This window comes from Pan paniscus, chromosome 9, assembly GCF_029289425.2.
Source record: "Pan paniscus chromosome 9, NHGRI_mPanPan1-v2.0_pri, whole genome shotgun sequence".
NCBI lineage: Eukaryota > Metazoa > Chordata > Mammalia > Primates > Hominidae > Pan > Pan paniscus.
The window spans coordinates 73,629,852-73,652,881 of NC_073258.2; the positions used below are offsets into that span (position 1 = coordinate 73,629,852).

Here is a 23,030-nt window from a genome sequence, read left to right on the forward strand (position 1 = left end):
TTGCCCAAACCACTAGGAGGTAGCTACTATTAATACCCGCAAAGTACAGATGACAACATTGAGGATCAGAGACCTAAGTAACTCAGGCAAAGTCACACAGCTTGTAAACAGGAGCACTGGCACCCACACGCGTGCTTTCCAAGACAGCGGGCTGTGGGCAGGCGGCTTGGAGGCCACCAGAGCACGAGGCCAGGAAACAAGCCCCAGCTCTTGCCCTTCCCTGTCCCACTGATTTCCTTCTCCAGAAGCCCCAGGACTCCTCAGAACTCTGCAGGGTAGGAAGGTTGTGCTGGAAGGAGGCAGGAGAGAGGCAGACATCCCACCCCACCTCCCTGCCCCTCTCCCCTCTGCCCCCCAGCCTCCCCTCCACCTGCAGTGCCCTCACCATCCAGGCTCTGACGTGCCTCGGCCTTCTTTCCCAGGGCTCCCTGTATTCCCCAGGGGCTAGGCCTGGATTTGGGTTGGTCCTTGAAGCCCTGTCCTCCTCCCCCAATATTTCAGTATTTCAACCTCTACCCCAACCACACCTGGCAAGGCCTCCGGTCTTCAAAGCTGGCTCAGGAGCACTTCCTTGTCCAGGAAGCCCCTCCCTTTCCAAGAGCTGCTCCTGGCCCCTCTGCAGGTCCAGGTCTGGGGTCTTCAACTCATCCGTGGCAACCCAACTTCAAATAATATGTGAATGAGCAAACCATCCAGGGTCCCAACAGGCCCCATTTTTAGGAATCCTTGCGACAAGGACCAGCAGAGCCTCCTGCCCCTAACCCATCCAACACTGTTGTCACAGGCATATTTCATTCCGGCTGAGGCCCTGAGGCTCCTGTTGGGATGTCACCCCTACCCCTTAGCAGAGGGAAAGCACTTTAAGCCATCACTAACTCCTGACAGTTCAGACCCCCTGCCTCAGGCCATTTCTAAGAGCAGAAAAGGGTTGGAATCAGGAGGGGAGTCAAGGAGGGAGACCCCACCAAAGTAGGGCAGGGGAAATGGACCTCAGGCCTGCTTCACGAGCATGGTGTGACCTTGGGAAAGTTGCCTCCCTTCTCTGGGCCTAGCTCCCCCTTGCCAAGAGCAGACAGTGCAGGGGGCACAGGGGCCGATTCACAGCAGGTACTTGGTAGAAGGCTGTTCCCTCCTCTTCCTGGTTCCCAGAGCCCAGGACTCCAATGCACATTCCTGTATGGTGCTGCCTTCCAGAATGTCACCAGCCTGCAGGCCAAAGGCAGAACTGGGTCCCGCTTCACACCCCAGCAGAGAAAGGTCTGGGCCAGGACCAACACTCAGGCATCCTCCAGACCCTGCTTTGATTCCAGCAATGATGAGTGGTCCATGGCTGCCGCCTTGTGGCCTAGTGCAGGACTGCAGCCAGCACGCTGAGCTGGGGCAGTAGCCTTAGCAGAGCAGGGGGCGCCTCCAGTCTCACCCACTCAGGTGGGCCTCAGGGCTGGCTGGGCAGTGCAAGGTCAGATCCAGGAGCGGATTCCAGCCCCTCAGCACTTGGATAAGGGGGTCCAACCTGTCCTGGCTGGAGGCAGAAGGGTCAGACATTCGACCTGTGGATCTGGCCAGAGCGACCCACAGGAGGTGGGAGACCCAAGGGGCTTAGCCCCAGCCTGTGAAATAGGTCAGCAGGACTCAGGGAACCGGTTCCAGTCTCCTGCCATATACCTCCCCTTCCTGAGACAGCGAGAGGGAACCTGGAGTCCAGCTCCCCAAGTCTTCCGCTGGACCCCAGGCTCCCCACTGAGCTGGATGCCTGAGTCGGAGGTCACATGGTCCATCCCCACCCACTCTGCCCAGCCCCACTGGCTGAGGCTAAGGATGGAGGTCAGCCTGTCCGCCCACTGAGCCCCCGAAGAGCGGGTGGTAATGAGGCTCTAGGCAGAGGCGGGAATGTGGTGTCTGGCACCTCCCCAGGGAGTCCCAAACCCATCTCTGAGCAGCTCATTATTTCCTCTGCAGGCCAGGGCCTCGTCTTCTTAGTGGAGATGGCCAGGCAGTGCCCAGTGAGGGCAGCCCCCTGGTGCATGGCAGGCCCCACCTCTGGAGGGATAGGCACTGGGGCCACAGGTGACCCAAAGGTGCTTCTTCTCAATTTCCTCAGGCTCCTGTGGCTCTGACTTTATGTCTCCAGCAGGGGGCTGCTGTAGGGCTGCCAGGCCTGAGTCACTGACACACTACACCCAGGCCCCAGCTGGGACTCAGACTCGGACTGCCGCAGGACAGGGGCTTGTGTCCAGCCAGGGTCAGTGCTGGCCAGGAAAGGACCGGCATTCCCAGCCTGGCTGCAGGATAGTACAATGGGGAAGGCATGGAGTCAAGCCAGGGCTCTGCTTGGGGAAGGGGGTCGTCTGAATAGCTCAGGACCTGGAGAAAGCAAGGCCTAGGTTCTCAGCTTCAGGCACTAGGCACTCACCGCTGGGCTTCCCGACCTCCTGTCCCCTCCTACCCCAGGACGCCCAATCCCCTTAACCAATCACAGGCCTCAGCACCATAGGGTAAAATATACAGATATATTTATATTATCAAAAAGTCCCCAAATTGGGGAAGGGGCATCAGGTAGTCTGGACCCCCCACTCAGCCCAGACTGGAAGGAAGGCTGAAGTCCCCAAAGCGCAGCTCTCAGCCCTGTAGAAGCTCAGCCAAGAGCTCCCTCCCCGTGAGCTGAGTGCTCCTCTACAGCACCCGCTTTCTGCTGTTCTGGAGTTTGTTGGGAGGAGCAGGGGGCTCCCTTCCGGCAGCGCCCCAGGGCCTCACGCCTCTGAAAGGGTGGTGGTCCTCCCAAGTTCCTGACTTATGCCCATCTCTCCAGCCCCACAAGGACAGTGAACCCGGTGGGGTGAGCAGGTTGGGCCAAGAGGTCTGAACACCTGGACAGAGTTGGGAGAGGTTCCTGCCCAGGCTGACCCTGCTGCCTCCCACCCCTGCCGGGGAACCCCATGCTGCAGTCAGGATGGAGGATGTGGGTTGTGGGGTGCAGTTTCCCATGCACCCCCCGCTGGCTCACATCAGGCCTTGGAGCATAAGGGGTGTCTGAACAGAAGGCTTCCAGCGGCGGAATCCTAGAGCCAAGGATGGGCTCCTGTGCTCAGACGTTGCGCAGAAGCTGCAGGAAGGCAAGAGACCCACAGGTATTTTGTGAAGGCCCAGAGGGGCTGGCGCCCCGCTGAAGCTGCTGCAGCTGCTGCAGCCACTCTCCACTGCCAGCTGGGGAGCACTCCAATCAGCCAGGTTCCCAGCTCCCAGGGCCAGGCAGAGGGGACTCCCAGCTTCCAGGGCCAGGCAGAAGGGGCTCCTTTGAATGGTGTGAACCAAAGAGGCCTATGAGGGCCCCCACCAAGGCTGGAGGGAGGGGGCCGGAGGGCAATCGGGGAGGACAATCAGGGCAATCATCTACTGTGGAGTAGAAGGCAGGCACCCAGCCAGGCCCCCAGCCCCCTGCCCAAAGGCATGGAGAGCCACTCACAGACAGAGGGTCCGCGGTGAAGGCAGCCACACTCCGGCGCATTTCATTTTCACTACCTCGAAGGGGGATCAGTGACACGCTACCCAGCCGGACCTCAGGCACTGCCCGGGACACGCGTGAGGGCTCTGAGGGCCACACCAGGCCGTCATGCTGGGGAGCAGAGAGGAAGGGGCTGGGCTCAGCTTCAGTTCACCCAGACACTCAGCCTCAGATCTGCCCACCCTTCCCAGAAATGCCTCCAGCTGTGGTCTGAGATGACACCCTCAGCTTTGATCCCCGCCGATATGAGAAGCAGCTGTGGGGAGAACATGACTGCATCTCTGGCAAAACACGGCCAGTTCTGTTACTCAACAACTCCAATCTCCAGATCCACAAACCCCTCCAAGAACCAAGAAAACATTTCTCTTAGAGGAACACGTCTGCACCCCGTCTTAGGAACCGGGAACTACAGAATCCACCGTTTCCCTTTAGGCTTTGCTTACCAGGAAGCTCAGGGCTAAAAGAACACAGCTCCAAGAAAGAACTCAGCCTAGCACCCTGGTTGTTTTGTCTCCCTTTCCCTAAACACATATGAGCTCTCACTTTAAAAACTCTGTGTCTTAATTCATCTGTTTTAAGTCTAACCCAGCCTCTGGCCCTGCTCTGGCTCAGGAGTCATCCCCACCATGTCCCTGCCTGGGCTACCACAGCCACTGCCTCACTGGCCTGCTCACCTCTGGGTTCTACCCTCGGTCCCACTGCCCGACGCTGCACCCAGAGTGAGCCCTCGAAGACTCAAGCCTGCACCACACTCTGCCTAAATGCCACCCCCACCCCCGCCAGTGGTTCCCCACTGACCTCTGTGTCGAGGTCAGTTTCCCTAGCGTGACCTACAAGCCTCTTCTGAGATTCTGCTTCTCACTCCCTTTCCTGTGCTGACTTCCAGCACTCCTGGCTTCTCCCCTCACATTCCACTGTAACAATCTGTGCTTCTCTTGCATATCTCTGGACCTTTGCCTAAACCGTTCCCTCTGCCTAGAAGCCATCCCCCTCCTCTATGCTTGGTGAATTCTCCCACATTTCCTAAGACTCAGATCCCCTGGGCTCTTCACTGCCACCACAGCACTGATCACACTGGGCTATAACTGGCCACTTCTGAGTCTGTTTTCCTGTCCACATGAGGGGTGCCCCAAGGGCAGGGTCTGTGTCCTGTCTGTCCCTAGCATCCCTGGCTTGGGGCTGGACTAACAGTAGGTGCTAGGAAGGGTTTATTGAATAAACTAGCAAATGAATTAAAAGCAACTCAAAATCTCCTTGAAGCAAGGGGTGGGTTGAATAGCACAGAAACCAATGTCCCCATTCTCCATAATGGAAGCCTCCAGGGACCCACCCCACACCCCACACTCTGCACCTGGTACCTGCACAAACAGGAAGGTAGCGAACCACTCCCGGAGCTCCATCTGTGTGTCACAGCAGAGGTACCTGCAGGGTTGGACGCGGACCCACATGATGCCAAAGGCCTGACTGAGCAGGGAACACCGTGTCTGCCTTCCCAGCCCAGGGTCTGCTAGTGGTCACAGATCTGGGCAGTGATGAGGGACACAATGAAGGGGGACGTGCCACCATCTTTCCTCAGCCTGGGATCTCAGGATGAGGCGCTCACTCACCACTGCTGCTTCTCATGTTTCTCTGTCTCATGCACCACTGTGAAGCCCCAGCTACAGAGGAAGAAGGGAGAGAGTTGGGTGTTTGACAGGCCATAGAGGCTCAACGCCCCAGTTCCCAGGACAGAGCCCAGAAGCCACAGCCAGAGCCAGAGCCAGAGTTCAGAGCCTTCTCACAAGAGTGGCACATCCTGGCCTCTTCCTGTCTCAGCCCCAACCAGCCTCCCAGGCCCTTGACACCCCTAAGCCCCAGCCCTACCCTCAGAATCTGTGATTCAGTAGGAATGGGGTGACACCTGAGAATTTGTGGGGTTTTTTTGTTGTTTTTTTTTGTTGTTTTTTTTGAGATAGGGTCTCACTCTGTCGCCCAGGCTGGAATGCAGTGTCGTGACTACGGATCACTGCAGCCCAAACTCCGGGACTCAAGCGATCCTCCCGCCTCAGCCTCCTGAGTAGCGTGCCACCAAACCCAGTTAATTTTTGTATTTTTTTGTAGAGACAGGGTCTCGCCTCGTTGCCCAGGCTGGTTTCGAACTCCTGGGCTCAAGCAATCCACCTGACTTGGCTTCCCCAAGTACTGAGATTACAGATATGAGCCACTGCACTTGGCGGAGAATTTGTGTTGAAGGTGTGTCCAGGTGATGCTGCTGGTCTGGGGACCACACCATCAGAGCCCCTGCACCGACCTCTGTCAAATTAAAAACCCCAGCTGTGCCTCCCCCATCAGTTCTGAGCCCCCATAAGCCCCAGTAGCAGGCCTATCTGCCCAGTCCCAGCTTACCAGGTGGGTGGCCTGAGTTTCTTCTTCACTCCCAGGTAGACTTTGAGACTCTTAACAGGCCACTCCTTCTCAGGCCGGTGACTCTGGGGTAGGGCAAGGAGAAGAGGGCACTTTAGTCTGCAGAAAGGGCACTGGGGCCGCTCTCCCGACTGGGCAGCTCCCTCTTCCAACTCCCCAGCCCTCTTTGCATCCCAGCACAGGGCGCCTCCTCCAAGAAGCCTTCCTGATAAAGCCCTCCCTGTTCACAATCTAGCCCAACCAACCTCCCAGCCCTAGGCCCCCAAGGCCTGTCTCCCTGCAGCAGTATCAGACAGTCAACCCTCAGTCTCCGAGGCAGCCATCCCAACTGGGACATCTGTAACAGCGAATCCCAGCACCACCCTGATGCCCTGCAAACTGGAGGACTTGAAGTATCACCCTGAATCAGATTGTATGTGGAGGGAGAACTGTACATCCTCCCCCAGCACCAAACTGGAACGAGCGGGTGTGATCAGAGAGCCTCAGTTGACTGCCTGTGTCTATGTTCATCTCAGATTATTCATTTCTCAGCCCTCTCTGCCCCACGGAGGCTCCAGGGTTGACCGTGTGAACAGAAGGCTTGAGGGACCAGCAGTTACTAGCTCTTTGGTTCCACAAGAAGGCTAATGACTCAAGCTGAAGCAGAACAGCTGTTCAATAGACCACAGGAAGAACTTCCCAATGGTCTAGGTCAGGAAGCGAGAGACCAATGTACTGGGGAGGGACACCAGATTGCCAAAATGTTCACCTCTGGCCCCCGCCTCTGCATATGGGTCTGGGCTTGGAAGGAGCAGGCTGGCTCGGAGGCAGAGGGATGGGGGCAATGACCCCCAAGGAAGAGGCTGGTTAGAGGTCAAGCTAATGAGGCTTCCTCCTGCTCTAGGAGCCACTTGCTTGAAGCCCTACCCCTACCAGGCACCCCTGGAGTCCACAGGGGCACCAGAGTGAATGGCAGGGGAGGGGGATTCACTTACAACCGAAACTGGGGGTCAAAGACTGAGCCAGCTCCCCCCTGTTCCCCACCATTGCTCCCAGCCACCACCAGGCATGGCTCCTCAGCAGGGGCCAGAGAAAGGACGGCCAGGGGAAGGGGAAGTTTTGGGAACTGGTGGACTTCCTGTGATATCACAAAAGGATGGGCTGCTTAGGGACTGGAGAAGACCTCTGTGCTCTCACAGGGGGTGTGGCTTAGGAGGGCCTTAGTAAGGACTTTTCACTCTGCTTTTACCCCGATACCTGCTGATTGGAAAGCCTCATGTCTTCTACAGACAGCACCTAACCTGATGATGGCCATGTGCCCAGGAGGGCCTGGAACCAACTGGGCTGCAGGCATGGAACAATCAGGGCTGCAGACAGGGAGGAAATTAGGCAGGCGGGAGGAAATCAGGCTTCGGACATGGAAGAAACAAGACGTGGGGGAATACAAGGAAGAAACCTGTATGCACACACAGAAGAAGCAAGGCTGGGAGCACTAGAGCAATCGGCCTGCAAACTGGAAGACAGCTGATGGCAGAAATGGAAAGACTGAGACAGAGGCTATAAAAGAGATTCGGCTGCAGGCATGGAAAACACAAGGTTCTGGGCATGAGAGAGGAAGGATGTGGGGGAAACTGGACTCCAGGTACGGGAGGAATCGGCTGAGGGGATGGAAAACAGGCTGTGGGTTTGGAAGAAGTCAGGCTGTGGGTGGGAGGGGAACAGAACTAGAAGCAAGCAGTCAAGTGAGTTGAGGGTGGACGGGACAGGCCCAGTCAGGCGCAGAGGCAACTGCAGGAATCAAGGCATTCAAACCAGGCTGTGGCTCCAAGAATGAAAACACAACCCTCAGGCCTCCGATTCCTTGGGGTCTGATGTGCATGACATGTGTGTGATGTAAGGGTGGCTGAGTCAGAAAGTCTGCAGAAGTGGGTCTTGGGAGGGAAGGATGTCAGTCAATGCAATCTCCTTTTGAGAATGAATCCCCCAAGCTGGAGTGTAGTGGTGCAATCTCAGCTTACTGCAACCCCAACTCATGGGATCAAGCCATCCTCCCACTTCAGCCTCCTGAGTAGCTGGGACTACAGGCATGCACCATCACATCCGGCTAATTTTTATAGAGACAGGGTTTCACCATGTTGCCCAGGCTGGTCTCAAACTCCTGGACTCAAGCAATCCTCCCACCTTGACCTCTCAAAGTGCTGGGATTACAGGCATGAGCCACTGCACCTGGCCCAAGGACATTTCTAATCAGACGGCTCATGTTTCCAGCATCTCCAAGGCATGGGGCCATGGGCAGACAATGACGTTTACTCTTGATGCTTAAGGGTCTCTGCTGGAACTAAGATCTTTCTAGCATGTGCCTTTTCCAGGTGCCTCAGGGTCTTTAACAAGAGGAGACCCCCAGGATAAGGCACAAGTGGACATATATCCCACTGAATCACCTGAGATTGTCCCAATTTCAAATATTCTGTCCTACTGCCGCATAAACCAACAAATGCCAGAGTTGATAACCCCGTGGTAACCAGCTCACATCTGCTCAGGGCCTCTGCCAGGCCAGAGGTGTTGGCTGTCTCTGGGGTGTGAAGAGCACCACCTACCCTGTGCTGAGCACTCCTCCCTGCTGAGTCCTCAAGTCTGAGACTTCCAGGAATACAAGCTTGCGTTTCCACACTAAGAAACCTGGGTGCAAGTCCCAGTCTACACTTATAGATGGCCTTGGGCAAGACACACAAAGCCTGTTTTCTCACCTGGAAGTGGGGACAGCCCTCTTCCTCAGAGAACAGTAGTAAGGATTCCATGTCTCAGTATGTGAAGGGCCAGCACTAAGCCAGGTTCCTTAGGGAACATTAGATCTCATCCCTTTTTCTAGCTCTCCTGCCTCCTTCCTTCCATGCCCAGGGATCCACAGCTCCCTTTCCAGGTACCTCAGCCATCTTCCCTCCCTTCTGCCCACAGCGAGGGTTCTAAACACTCCTAGAGGGAGGGGGCCAGGGAAATAGCATCCCAGAACCAAGGGGGATTGACTGGATGGGCAGATAGGCTCAGAAGTGAGGATGTGATCACAGAAGAGGGCAAAGGAGAGAAGAGACGGTGTTTCCCACAGGGTTAGCAGGAGCCCAGGATGCATTAGAGGAGGCACAAAATGCAAAGAGAAGGAGATGAGGTCCTGCTCTATCTGCTCTGCTCCTGCCATGGCAGCCAAGCCTGTTCAGATGACCTCAGGAAATGCAAGGGGCAGGAAGAGGCTGAAGACACTGGGGATGGGGTGGGCGGTAGCTGTGGGAGCTCAGACTAGACCACCGGGCTTGGAACCATGTCTCTGTTGCCCATCCTGCAGGGCAGCAGTCCCCAGTCTTTTTGGTACCAGGGACCAGTTCTGTGGACAACAATTTTTCCATGGGTGGGGGGATGGTTTCGGGATAAAACTGTAAAACCTCAGATGTTCAGACATTAGATTCTCATAAGAAGCGCACAACCTAGATCCCTCGCTTGCACAGTTCACAGTAGGGTTCGCACTCTTATGAGAATCTAACGCCGCTGCTGACCTAACAGGAGGCAGAGCTCAGGCAGTAATGCTCACTCGCCCGATGTTCACCTCCTGTTGCACGGCCCTGTTCCCAACAGTTGGGGACCCCTGCTGCAGGGCATCTATGCTCTGTAGCCCCCAAGGCATAGCTGGGACCCATGGGGGCATCATGAGATGCAGATTCTCAGCAGAACCTGAGCAAGGACCTTTTCCAGACAGAAGTATCCCCCTAGGAACAGGGCAGCCCCAAGGGCGGAGGGATGAGCTCTCTCTCCTAGGAGTGTGCAGAGTGGAAATAGCCAGCCAGGAAGCCTCAGAGAGACTGCTACCCCAGGTGGGGGTATCCCACAAGCCTCTCTCGTCCCACCCTGGCATGTTAGGATCAGGGCAGTAGCAAGAACATTCTGACAGTCCTGGAACACTGTCCAGGGTTGGAAATAAGGTGGCTCCAGGGATGACAGGAGATGAAGATCAGGGCTCTAATTCAAACCTAGGTGCCATCATTACTGGCTCTTTAACTTCTACACTAAGTCCTTTGGAAAATTCTAGAGCATTGCACTGATAAGGAACCCTATATTGGGGAAAGGACCCTGGGACAGGATTAGGGATAAAGGGGAGGAGCTTAGGCCCCAGGATAGGGGCCAGTGCCAACTGGCAAGGGGGCAGGGACCCATGCCTGGAGATGGCCAGGAGCCCTGGCTGTCTCCCCATGCTCCCACCCAGCTCATTTGACCCCCAGGTGGTGTAAGGCAGCTGGCAGTCAGCCCACAGCTACTCACGGTCTCAGGGGCCCCGCTCCACGGCCTCTGGCTCTGTTTGATAGAGGATCAGGGTTATGGAAGAAGTCCCAGGTCTAGAGCCAGGACAGCATGTGCAGTGATGTGTGGGGTTGGGGTGTGTGTATGGCATGTATGTGCAGAAGGTGGAGGGTGTCAAATGGAGTCTGGGTTGGGAGAACACCTGCATGTGGACAGAATGAGTGAGGAGGGTGGCCTGGGAGGCATATGACATACGATATGACAAGGCATGCACGCACAACTTGGGGCTGTCATCAAGTAACAGGTTCCTGTGGATGCAGTGATAAGGCACAGGCACAGTGAGACAGAGCATGGGCATGGAGTGGTGTGATGGCATCCGGGTGCCAGGGCTTAGTGGGGCTACAGGGCACACTAGAGTGGCCATCCAGGGCCACAGCAGGAGGGGTCTTGAGAGTCTACAGTTCTCCCCCACTGCTGTGCCATCCTGAGAGCCTGTAACGGGAATATTTCCACTTGCAGACCAAGGGGAATCTCTGAGCACATTCAGGTGTACAGGTGCCCACCCTGGGGCAGAACCCAGCGGGGCCACTTACCCGGACCTCCTTGTAGAGCCGCAAGCAGCTGCTGTTGAGGATGAAGTAGCGATCGTGGAAGCCACCTGAGGGCAGGCCCAGGCCCAGGAGGCTGCGGTCCTCACGGAACTTCATCATGCCATGCTTGGTGTCACCGACACGGCTGGCTGGGGGGTGGGACTGGAGTGGGCACAGGCTGCACCAACCCCTACCCGGGGCTGGGTCCCAGGATGAAGGAAGCTGCCCCATCCTGCCCCAGCCTCTCCATAGAGGCCCACCCACTTGGCGCCCTCTGTCTGAGCTGTTCCTACCTGGCACCACCAGGTCCCACCCTGGCTCTGGAAGAGAGGACCACCCGGAGCCTGGCCACCCTGCAGGCACCACCTACCCAGGTACAGCAGCATGGCCTCCATGGCCTGGTGCTTCTTCACCACCAGGTGGCTGTCCGTGCCCAGCCCGTGCAGGATGGGCAGCACCTTCTCCGCAAAGTGCAGGGGGCGCTCTGGGGAGAGGTCACACCTACCGTCACTGGGACCACATGGCCCGATACCACCAAAGGCTGGCAGATGGGCACATATCACCTACACATCCCCTGTCCACTCCAACCGTCTGCAAGTGCCACGACACAAAACACCACCATCATGACCACCCTTCCCATGACCAAGCTTCAGGCTTGACACACCTGGCTGTGACCAAAGCTGCTCAAATTCAACATGTGCAAAACCATGCCCATGATCTCTACCCCCTGCCTCCCATCCCACCCTCCCTGTGGCCCCCATCAGGGAAACACCACCACCACCCGCCAGGCTGCTCAACCCAGAAACAAACCCCTCCTCCCTCTCCCAATCCACACGTCGAATCTCTCTGCTCTGTCCATCTCCACTGCTGCCACCCCAGCCCACATTACCGCCTTCTCCTTGGACGAAACCATGGCCTTCAAAGTGTGCTCTAATTTCCCTCTCCCCACCCATCAGCGAGTAGCAATCTTCTTAAACTGCCATTCACTAGCCCTCCGATGGTCTTGCATTGCTGCTAGGCCCTGCATGGCTGCCTCTGCCTCGATCTCCAGCCCCACCCATGTCACCACCCCCTCACTGCCCTCGTCTCCTTGAAAGGGCTGTGCCTCTGCCCACCACAGGGCTTTTGCCTTCTTCACCAAGTAACCCCTACTCTTCCTTCCCATCCTGGCTCAGGGAAGACCTGGCAATGCCAAGGGTCTTTCCTCCACAGCAGTTAACGCATCTGTAGTTGAACATTTATTGGTATGATCATTAGACTAATGCCTCCATCCCACACCAGACTAACCCCCACGAGGATAGGGACTGTGTGTGTGGCTCCCTAGCCCAGTGCCTGGCACTCAACAAATATAGTAAAACAAATGAACAGATACAGCCTCATCCTCCACTGCCATCAAGACCACCTTTACCATAAAATACCTTTCTCACCTCAACCATCACCATTGTCACTGACATCTTCTATCAGCCACATGACAGCCATAACCTCAATCCCTGCCAGCACCCTATCACCACCATCACAGAGATCAGTGTGACAGCAACACGTCATCAAAGCCCTTTTCACCACCCATCCTCATGTGCAGGGTAGGGGAGGACACACTGGGGCTACAGCTGAGACAAGACAAGCCATACCACACCCTGCACAAGCCCAGCGTCACCCACCTGCCTCCTCCCTCTCGTTGACCTCAAAGCAGGTCCAATAGTCCTTCTCCCTGATGCCCACGTTCCGGCGATCCAGGATCTCCAGGGTGAGCTCCTCAGCAGTCATGGATGCTGGGATCTGCAAGGACCAAGGAGGAGATTAGCCTACCTGTGCCTAGCCCCTGCTCTGCCACAACCTTGCTATGTGACTCAGAGCCTGAGCCCATCCTTCTCAGGCCCTTCTGGAGTCCTGGGATAGAGAGGGGTATTTCTGAGTGGTTCTTAGGAGCAGACCCCAGCACCAGCCAGATACAGGTCCCAAACTGGTCCTCTCCTTGGGGTAGAAGCACTGCTCCCCTGGCCATCTGAGCCTGTACCTGGCCCAGCCTGATTCTCTAGCCCCTTGGCTTCTAGGTCCCAGCACCTACCTTGACATGCTGCTCAGTCTCTGCCTTCTTCTCTTCCAGATACACTGTGCAGATGAAGTCACCGGCATGCTGCAGGGAGACAGGGCTCAGCTGGGGGCCTAGGAAATGGGTGCAGGTGGCAGGCCCAAGCCCCCCACCCAGGCTCCAGCCTTCACCTGGGTCCCACTGGCAGTGCCAGCCACGCGCATCTTCACAATGGCAGTGATCTCCTCCCTCTGCTTCCTGAGCTCTTCCTCATCCACCTGGGAAGGGGCGAGAGGCAGGGACAGGTGGTCACCGCCATCTGGAAGGATCACCCCTGCCCTCCACTGCCCACTGGCCAGGGACGCACACTAAACACCACCACATAGTGGTTAATGAGGTCTTCCACCACACGGCCAGCCTTGTAGTCCTGCCCATCTGTCTGGAAGAGCGTGGGCCCGAACACAATTGCCAGGTTGTGCACGTTCATCTGGTTCGTGTCTGAGAAGCACTGAACACTGGAGAGGGGAGGAGGAGGGCTTTGAGTGAGGAGTCAGGCCAGAGCTTCCCATCTCACCCTGTTAATTTCTGACAGGTCCAAGACTGGTCTGGTCAGAGGGGACCACTATTTAACAGGGTAGGAACAGTTTTTCTGGCCATATCTTGGGTCCTGGTAGGAGCAGGACTGGGAAGCTGGGAGATCCAGACAAGGTACCCTGGCCCCAGTTGGAAAAATCCTCTACAACAGTGGTCCCCAACAGTTCTGGCACAAGGGATTGGTTTCATGGAAGACAATTTTTCCAAGGACAGGGTCGGGGGGCAGGGGATGGTTTCAGAGGCATTAGATTCTCATAAGGAGTGCGCCACCTCCCATGCGCGGTTCACAATAGAGTTCCGATCCTTTGAGAATCTAATGCCGCGGCTGATCTGACAGGAGGCAGAGCTCAGGCAGTAACGCTTGTTCACCCACCACTCACCTCCTGCTGTGCAGCCTGGTTCCTAACAGGCCACGAACCTGTACTGGTCTGTGGCCTGGGGATTGGGGACCCCTGCTCTACAAATATCCAATGTTAGGGCAGATCACAGTCAGCACTTGGTGCAAAAGCCCAGCTGGCTCCCAGAGGAGGGTAGTCAGCCAGGGTGGGGGTAGAAGAACCTTCATCCCATCCCCCCAGAATCTCACAATGGTATCGTCCCTCACCAGTACAGGTGGCTGATAAGGGCCTTCACTGTGGCCCGGTTGACAGGGGGCAGCCGCACCAGCAGCTCTCGGTACCTGGAGACCTTCTCCTCCTCGTCCTCAATCTCTGGGTGGGAAAGATAAATCAAGTCAGAAACCCCCTGTAACTATCTTCCCCCCACCCCGCCTGGGCTGCTCTGCCTCTCATGGTGGGTGACAGCAGTCCCTGTGCCCTCCAAGTCAATGCAGGCCAGGCATTCAACCAGGGTAAGGAACTCTCGGTCTTCCAGGGCCCCTGGCTCTGTATGGAGTGGCGATGGGAATGAGAAGCAGAGGCAGGCAACTGGAGCCTGTGGGTTAGGGTAAGCCTAGTGCAAGTGCCACAAGGGAAGGGCGCAAGAGTCCGGAGGGATGGGTGGAGGAGGAGGAGGCTGGGCACGGGCTGCAGGGCCCACCTGAGGCCTCCAGCCAGGTTAGGCGCTGGGCGCGAGTGAAGAGCCCATCAGGCAGGTCGCGCAGGAAGCGCTTGAGCGCTGAGGAAACATCATCCACGTGCTGCTCGCCCTCCTTGAGGTGCACAGAGCGCGCATCCTGCCGCAGGCTCTCCAGCAGCCGCTGTGTCTTCGATGTCTGCCCACACTTGCGGTAGATGCCCTCGGAGGTCAGGCCTAGGGAGGGGCGGGGCCAAGCGTTCGGGGCCTGAGGCATAGAGTCATGGGGCGGGGCCACGCAGCTCTGGGGCGGGAGGCGGCTCTCCGGGAGGGGCGGGGCTGGCACCCTAGGGGCAGGGCTCACCGCACTGCGTGATGTAGTCCACACAGCGGTACACGATCACCGGGATATCCGAGTCCCCAAGCTGCTGCTCCGACAGCGTGTCCCCCATGCTGGCGGCTGCTTTCTGGATGGCCCCCAGCCAACCCATGAAGTCCAGCCGCCGCTCGCCCTGTATGTACAGTGTCCTGGGCCAGGGACAGTCAGTCACTGAGGGGCCTACACCTATCCCACCCTGTCCCCAGGCCCATCAGACTGCTCCAGCCTTCTCAGAGCCCCTCAGGGAGGCCGTGGCTCACCTCCTTCGCTCCACCAGCACCAGCACCTGGTTCTCACTATCCCCCTGGATGGCTGTGGAGGGGTTAGTCAAGGTGAGGCCCAGGTCTTGCTCCTGATCCCCAACCTGCTCCCTCCCTCTGTGAGCACACACACACCCTTGAGACCCGCCCACCAACGTATGGGGTGGCTGAGATGCACCCCAAGGACATGAGAGGGCAGGATGGCGGCTCTGGCCAGGCCAGGCAGAGTTCAGATTTCCAGGCAAGGGCTGGGGGCCTGGGAGCCCAGGATAGGGTGCCCTGGAGGCTGGGGGCCCAGGTCTGGTCCACGCACAAAGCTCCTGCAGTTTCCGTAGTTGCAGCGGCTCTTCGCAGGGCCCGTCCGGGAAGACAGCACGGAGCTCCGAGCCACTGAGAGAGAACCAGCCCTCCTGGGCCCGCTGTAGGCTCAGGCCAGCTTTGTAGGGTAGGCGTCCGAGCCGCTCAAAATCCCGGGCCAGCAGATCCTCGGCTAGGGGAGGCACGAATGCCTGGCAGAGAGGCGCCGGGGGAGACAGCATCAGCCAACGGCACTGCCTGCCCCAATGCCCCAGCTCCTTGGCTTACAGGCACATGCCCTCTTCCCACCCAGCTGCCTTCTCTTCTCTTCCCCAAGGCAGAACCAAGCCCAGTGATGGAACTTGGGTACCATGCCCCACTTCATACCCACTCAGATGTGCCCGCCTCTGGAAAGCCTTCCCAGACACCTTCTGGAGGGCCCTTCTCTGGGCCCCCACAGCACCAAAGCATTCTTGCCCTCTGTTGTGGCACTGGTTACACTGCTGCTGCCGCCTGAACTACACCCGCAGGGGAGCTGTCTCCCCCACCCACATGGGAGCTACTGAAGAGCTAGGACTAAGCCTGGTTCATCTGGGTCCCCAGGTCTCCGAGGGCTGACTCTCAGGAGGCGCACAAGACAACTGATCAACGGAGAAGTGAATGATAAAAAGTCACAGGCTCTCACAGCACAGGGGACCCCACAGGCACCTGGCTCTAGTCCCCGAGGCAGAGCTCTCCCGGTGGCCTCCCTGCCTCTTCCCTCCAGCCTCTGCTTGCTCGCCTCCAGGAACGAGGAGCACACCCCCTCTGGAGGCCGCACTGTCCATCCTAAGATGGCTCTGACTGTCATTCACTGTTAAACACTTATTGAGCACCTATGGAGTGCAAGGCCCACAGCCCTTCTTCTGCAGAGCTAGGATAGGTCTGACCAACTCCGCAGAGGGCTGCAGATTACAGTAGGCTCTTAGTGGGACAGGCCCGCTCCATGTCTGCTGCCCTGCATCTAGCTTCTGCTCTCTAGACGGGGGAGCTGGGATACATGGGATTGGCCAGGAGGCCCCACCTTCCCCAGTCAGACACCCTTACACCCGCCCTGCTACCCCAGGCTCACCTTAGCAATACACTTGACCCACTCATGAGCCTGCTCCGCGCTCTCCAGCCCAAACAGGTACAGCCGTTCTCCCTCCGTGTACACCTCAAAGGTGTGCTCAAAGCTGCAAATACACAGGCCAGGACTCAGGCCCACCTCATCCAGCACGGGCCCACCCCCAACCCGCACCATCAACCGCCATCCTCTGCCCCCTCCGCACTGCCTTGGCGCTTGTCCTTGCTCTGGTCCCCTAAGAGGTGGTGGAAAAGTCTTGGGCTGGGGCCTCAAGAGACCGGAGTCGGCCCTTGTGCAGCCTCCGTTTGCTGTGTGACCCTGCGGAGGTCCTCCCCTTCTCTGGGTCTATTTCCCTGTCTCCCCAGTGGGGGATTGTACCTTATAGCAACCACAGTCTGATTTGCCCAGGAGTACTCACCCGTGGGTGTCAGGAGGGGGCACTGCCAGGCACACAATCTCGCTGGCCCGAATCTCTCCATTGGGGGTCACTGCCCGCTCATTCTCAAAGTAGCTCAGGACCCCGTCACCAAGGACACACCAGCGCCGGCTGAACTCTGGGGAGAATTTGGGCAGGGGAGCCATCAGGGAGCCCCCCACCACCTGAAAACCACCTCTGCATCCTCCCGGGGCTCCTGCTCCCATCTGACCCATGAGCTCTTCATTCTCTCAAGTTTTTCCTAAATCCATCCACCTCTCTGCATCCCCACCACGCCAGCCAGCCCACAAGTCATCCACTCCCCCAGGCCTCTGCAGCAGCCCCTTCCAAAATCCTAGAGTGATCTAGCTAAAATCAGACCCCATCCTTCCTCTAACCAAAACCATTCCATGGTCCTCAGGACAGACTCTGTGCCCCTCAGCCTGCCATTCAAGGCCCTGCCAGGTCTACCCCTGCCCGTCTCTCCAGCTGCCTCTCTGTCACTCCTGGACACACACATCCCTACCCAGCACTCCCAGCTTTTGCAAACCTTGTCCCCTCTACCCACCACCTGAATGTCACAGGAAGCCTTCTATGCCCCAACCTCCTTTTCCAGAAGCATCCATCACTCTGTACTCTGCTTCCTGCTACAATGGCTATGAAGGACTGGCAAGGTCCCATAAAAGAAACAGAAATGGGAATCTGGACCAGGAAAGGTAATGGAAAGGATAGGCTGTCATGGCCATGCAGGCTTGTACCGTTCACAGCACTGAGCTTTACAGTGGCTCAGAGCTTCCTGGCATCCAGGGCAAAAAGGATGACTCAGGCAGTTGTTACATAAATGACATTGTCAGGCAGAGGGAGGCAGACCTGGGGCAATGAGGTTGTGAACAGCATGGAGTTCCAAAGAAATCTCTTTGGGAGTTGGAGGGCTTTGTCCCCGTAGGAAAGCACGCAGGAGGTGCTGAGGGATGTTGTCAGCAATGACCTCACAAAGTTCCCACAGCAGACTCTGTCTCTCATCCTGTCTGTGAGGGCCTGACATTTGCTCTTTGAGAGCAATATGTCCTCAGGCCCGTCCCCGCAGATGGGCTCCCTCCAGGAGCACCAGCTCTGCCTGAGTCATCCTTCATTCTGCAGATATTTGCCAAGTGCCCACTGTGTGCTAGCCACTGTTCTAGGATCTGGGGGCTACAGGCAGTGGTGGCCAAAAGGAGTTTATGTCCCAGTGGGGTACAGAGAATCTATAGATAAGTACATTAATGGACAAATGAGTACCAGGTAAGTGGTGTGAAGAAAATGCAGGGTAGCCAGGCGTGGTGACTCACGCCTGTAATCCCAGTACTTTGGGAGGCCAAGGCGGGCAGATCACCTGAGGTCGGGAGTTTGAGACCAACCTGACCAACATGGTGAAACCCCATCTCTACTAACTAAATTAGCCAGGCATGATGGCGCATGCCTGTAATCCCAGCTACTCGGGAGGCTGAGGCAGGAGAATTGCTTGAACCCGGGAGGCAGAGGTTGCAGTGAGCCAAGATCGTGCCATTGCACTCCAGCCTGGGCAACAAGAGCGAAACTCCATCTCCAAAGGGTAAAGGGAGAGATGGGGGGTGCTATTTTGCATAAGGTAGTCAGAGATGACATCTCTGCAGGAGTGATACTGAAACAGAGACCTGACGGAAGTGAGGGACTGGCCATGCAGATACCTGGGGGAATGCATTTCAGGCAGAGGGAACAGCACAGGCAAAGATCCTGGTAGGTGACGACGTGTCTGAGAAACAGTGAGGAGACCGGCAGAGTGATTAGGGGGGTGGTTCAGAGAGGTAATGGGGGTGGTGGCCAACTGTGCGGGCTCTTGTGGATTTTCTTCTGAGTTGGGGAGTGAATGGAAGGCTGAGATCAGAGGGATAGGGCTTTCGTTCAGTCCTCAAACTCCCTACCAGCCACAGGCTCTTACTACCAGATGCTCAGCAGAGCCCATATCCAGTAGGGGCTCAATAAAGGCTCATTTAGTCCAAAGAAACTCTGGCAGTGACCTGCTCTGCAGTGTCATGCACTACCCCCACTCCCACCAGGATCATTTAGGAAGCACCTACTGTGTACCACAGACTATATCCAGGAAGCCCTCTAGGGTGACTCTGCCAGAGTCCACCAGTCTGGCCAGCCCTGGCTTCCCTAGCCCTGCAGCCATGACCAGATGCCATGGGCCAAAGCAGGGTCTGGGGTGGCACCCACCTTCCCGGGCCCGGCGGTCCTGTAGCAGCTTGCCGGCAGAGGCAGTCTTGTAGAGGAAGCCACTGTGGCTCACGGTCGGCAGGACAACTGAGTAGTGCTTTTCCAGGGGCTTCATCGAGTCCAGCCGAGGCACCTCTTTGTAGGCGGGGAAAGGATGGCAGGTCATGCTGGCCACCCAAGAGGGTGTCCCCACCTCACTCCCACCTGGCCTGGGCATTCAGGCTCACTTTCGAATCATCAGCCCCAGCTCCCTAACTGGCAGCCTCAAGCTCCCCCTCCTACCTGCAGGGTCTTGTCCAGGCTGTTTCTCCACCTCTCCCCACTTGTGGAAATTCACTCCACTCCCAAGGCCCAGTTCCAGCACCTCCCCTTCCAGGAAGCCTCCCTGATTCCTGCCCCACCCCACTCTCCAGGTTGGAGGCATAGGCCAGGCACACTGGCATGAGGGGGGCATTGGGCAAACTCAATAATAATCCCTGGAAAGAGGATTGTCCCAGACAGCGGGAAGCTCAAGGTGGCAGCCTGACTACAGCCCTGTTCCCCACGGTCAGCACCGTGGGGGGGCGATGATCTGTCCCCAAGCCCAAGCCAGTTGGGTGGTCTCCTGTGTCTCCCTGGACACCTGGGCTCTCTCCAGCCCAGTGTGCCCCGCCCACCCATGGCCCTGAGCCCAGAGCCCCAGCCATTGAGCTCCACCCTCAGTCCTGGGATGTGGCCCCAGAGGCCAGGCCTGGGCCACGAGCTGTGCTGCTCAGCCCACTGACCCCTCCTCACCCACCCCAAGAGGGAGCCAATGGTACCCAAACCAAGTTCAGGATTGAGCTCCACCCAAGCAGGGCAGTAGACAGGTGGGTGACCCACACATGGAGAAATGTAACTCAGCACCCCTCACGCAGCAACACAGACACACTCTGCACACGCATGTACTCCAAAGCTCTCAACATCCCCAGAAACACAGATCCAGGGGGCTCAGAGGCGCACAAACACCAGCACAGCTGCCAGCCATCCTGAGGGGCCCACACTGCAAGTCAGGGAAGTCATCAACAGTCACAGAGACACAGACACAGAGGAACATGCATACGCAGTACAAATACACACTGACATGCAAACCCAAGCACACCCCAGCTCACACATGATTTATCACAGGCCCTTGAGGAGCTGCGATCACGGCCTGAGAGCAGCAGGTAAATCAAACCCCACCAGGCACTGCACAGCCTGGTGGACCCCCACCCGGCACTGCACAGCCTGGTGGACCCCCACCCTCTGCCACGCTCACCTGTGGTCCGGTTGTTCCGAAGGAATTCCATCTGCAGCGTCTGCCCCGCCTGCTCTGCAAGAGCCAGGGGCGTGGGGGCCTCAGGGTCCCCCGAGAAGCAGTTGATCCCAGCCCCACAGCCCAGGAGCGCCTGGGTCTCAGCCAGGTCTGTGGTGGTGACTGCAGCACACAGGGCCTAGGAAGAGGCAGGGGAGGGTCAGCCCAAGAAGGAGTAGGGGGCCCACAAGGAAAGGGGCTACAGGGGAGGAGAGGAAAGAAGAGGAAGGAGTCACCCAGGCCTGGAGCAGTCCATCCTCAGACTGAAAGAGAGAATAGGAAGGAAGAAAGAGAGAAGGAGAGGGAAGAGAGAGGCCAAGGGGAGGAGGGGTGAGCAGGGGCTGCCTAGCAGAGGCCAGGGGATCCCAGCTGCCCGGGGCCTCACCCCTGCTGGCCGCCTGGACACAGCTGCCCAGTCAGCCAGAGCCTCCAGAGGATCTCAAGCTCCTTCTGCCTTGTGGAGGAGCCGGGGGTTGGGGGGGGGGGTGCTTTGTAGCTAATTCCTCCCACATTTGAATTCCTCACCGCCTGCCCAGCCCTCCCAACCAATGGGAGTTGCCGCCCTCCTGGCTTGCAGGCTAGACTGGGTTGGGCTGGGAGCAGGACGCCTGGGTCCCTGGGAGGTGGAGGCCTGACTCCCACTGGGCTTCTAGCTGGACTGAGTCTGCCTGGGAGGGGCGGTTTGGGGGAGGGGCTGAAGGCCAACCAGAGGTCACAAATGGCATACCCCTGCCTCGGAGCTGGCTGTCTCCCACTCAGGCAGAGCCAGATCAGGGCCTAAGACTTGGCTCCCAGCCTGTCAGGGCCTGGGGCCCATGCAGGGCCTCATCTTGAGTGGGGTGTGGATGGGGGTGGGTCAGAGCAGCCCAGCTGTTTTTCATGAGCCTGACAGGAAATAGCATCCCCATCAAGTTCACTCTTTTTGGCAGGATTCAGAAGCAACAGGACGGGGTGCAGGAGACTGAGGAATTGGGAGAGAGACAGACAGATGCTGGGGATGTGCCCTTGGCCCAAGGGTCAGGCCTGGCTGCTCCCTGCATGGCCAGAACTTTTCACATGGCGTAGGCAGGGCCCTTCTGCCCTCCAAACATCAGTTTCCCCATATGCCAAGGCATCTCCCTGAGCTGGTAGATGAGATGGGTTAAGACAGCATGAGGAACAGGGCAGCAGAAAGACGGGGGTGGTCCCAAGGGGCCCCAGAGCTGCAGTGCCCTGACCTTGTCCAGCTCCTCCTGGTTGCCAAAGAGCGGGTGGTAGCGGCGGTACTTGCCCTCACGGTACTTGGCCTCCAGGTGGCACCGCCGGGTGCTGGGGCTGCTGCTGGGCTGCAGGGCCTCACTGGGGGGCACGTTGGCTGCCCAGAAGCGGTTCCCAGTGCCATTCCCCAGCTGTAAGAAGAGCTGTGGGGGTGTACAGGAGGTCAGACGGGCCAGCTGACAGCCAGGGGCCGTGCCGGGCAGAAACTTGGTTTCTGAGGTTGTTAGGAAAAGGGCTGGGAGAGCCAGGCCATCTGACCACTTTCCCAATGGGGATGGTGAGGACAGCCTGGCCTGCTGGTGGCTGGGGATGCTCCTGCCACCAGCACTGGGCTCTGAGCCTAGGTCTCAGGCTCAGTGACAGGACAGGGAGTCAGCAGACTGACAGGTGGATGCCTCAGGCCTTGCACCTGGTCCCAGGGGCCTTGCTGCTGCCCCACCCAGTTCCACATCTGGAGCTCTGCATTCCTGAGGCTATGACAGCTGGGGATGGGTGCCTAACCTGTCAGCCAATGGGGTGGGCAGGGATTTTGGAAACCTCTCCTGTCCCTGACATTCCTCTCTGGGCAAGAGGGATGGGGGTGGATTCTGGGTGAGTGCAGGGATCCAGCATTTGGTAATCAGTTCCTTCATTCGGCTCCTCATTCCACAGCCATTTCCTAGGCCCCCCACCTTGCCTCCTTGTCAGGTCCTGTATGGGGTGCTGGAGTCACAGCACAGAACAAAGCAGAACAGTCCTTGCCACTACTGATTCACTCTGTGTCTTCCAGCAAGTTATTTTCTCTCCCTGGGCTTCAAGGCTGTAAACTGGTTATTCTAATCCTAACTCCTGGCTTGTTCTGAAAGTCAGTTAATTAACATATGCAAAGTCCTTAGCACTTATGTGCCAAACACACCGTGGGGAGGTGAGAAACGGATGTGACACTCCAAGTGTCTGGAGTCTGCAGCCTGGGTCTACCCTCCCATTGCAGGTTCTCCCCTATATCTACCACATATGGGTACCTGGGAGTTTCCAGTACAGGGGCATAAATGTACACGTGTGTGCACACACAGCACACATATATATACCCACTGGTACATGTGAGTTCAGATGAAATGGAGGCTGAGGGCGTCTGAGGGGCTGTGCAAGGTAGGGGAGAAGGCCCTGGGTCAGCCAGAAGTGGGATGGAAAGAGGCAGGGATGGTGGTCAATATGCATTTACAGGGTAATCTCAGGCAGATTACAGCCCTGCCCAGGACCTCAGTTTACACATCTATTCAATGGATGACAGTGAAATTAGATCAGAAGTTAGCAAATTCTTTCTCTAAAGGGTGAAATAGTAAATATTTTCGGCTTTACAGAACACATACAGTCTCTGCTGCATTTTCTTCCTTTT

At 57.4% G+C, this 23,030-nt stretch overlaps 1 protein-coding gene across 8 annotated transcripts in view; it reads right to left on the reverse strand.

The window, feature by feature from the left end:
* Positions 1–2,491: 2,491 nt before the first annotated feature.
* Positions 2,492–23,030, reverse strand: part of ARAP1 (ArfGAP with RhoGAP domain, ankyrin repeat and PH domain 1) — a 67,800-nt gene continuing 47,261 nt past the window's right edge. For 5 of the 8 annotated variants that reach the window (XM_003815668.5, XM_034933316.3, XM_034933314.3 and 2 more), the window contains 22 exons: positions 21,616–21,798; positions 20,363–20,537; positions 19,087–19,221; positions 16,855–16,990; positions 16,443–16,545; positions 15,348–15,543; positions 15,035–15,086; positions 14,760–14,923; positions 14,420–14,632; positions 13,986–14,091; positions 13,155–13,302; positions 12,979–13,065; positions 12,824–12,892; positions 12,417–12,534; positions 11,129–11,242; positions 10,762–10,907; positions 10,190–10,222; positions 5,888–5,970; positions 5,110–5,160; positions 4,861–4,924; positions 3,464–3,613; positions 2,492–3,103 (listed from right to left, as the gene is read on the reverse strand). In XM_003815668.5, the coding sequence (XP_003815716.4) occupies positions 3,086–3,103; positions 3,464–3,613; positions 4,861–4,924; positions 5,110–5,160; positions 5,888–5,970; positions 10,190–10,222; positions 10,762–10,907; positions 11,129–11,242; positions 12,417–12,534; positions 12,824–12,892; positions 12,979–13,065; positions 13,155–13,302; positions 13,986–14,091; positions 14,420–14,632; positions 14,760–14,923; positions 15,035–15,086; positions 15,348–15,543; positions 16,443–16,545; positions 16,855–16,990; positions 19,087–19,221; positions 20,363–20,537; positions 21,616–21,798 (2,544 nt within the window). In that variant the 3' untranslated portion in view covers positions 2,492–3,085. The remainder of the gene's footprint in view (positions 3,104–3,463; positions 3,614–4,860; positions 4,925–5,109; positions 5,161–5,887; positions 5,971–10,189; positions 10,223–10,761; positions 10,908–11,128; positions 11,243–12,416; positions 12,535–12,823; positions 12,893–12,978; positions 13,066–13,154; positions 13,303–13,985; positions 14,092–14,419; positions 14,633–14,759; positions 14,924–15,034; positions 15,087–15,347; positions 15,544–16,442; positions 16,546–16,854; positions 16,991–19,086; positions 19,222–20,362; positions 20,538–21,615; positions 21,799–23,030) is intronic. The other 3 variants (XM_034933318.3, XM_034933317.3, XM_034933319.3) reach the window with 3 other exon arrangements.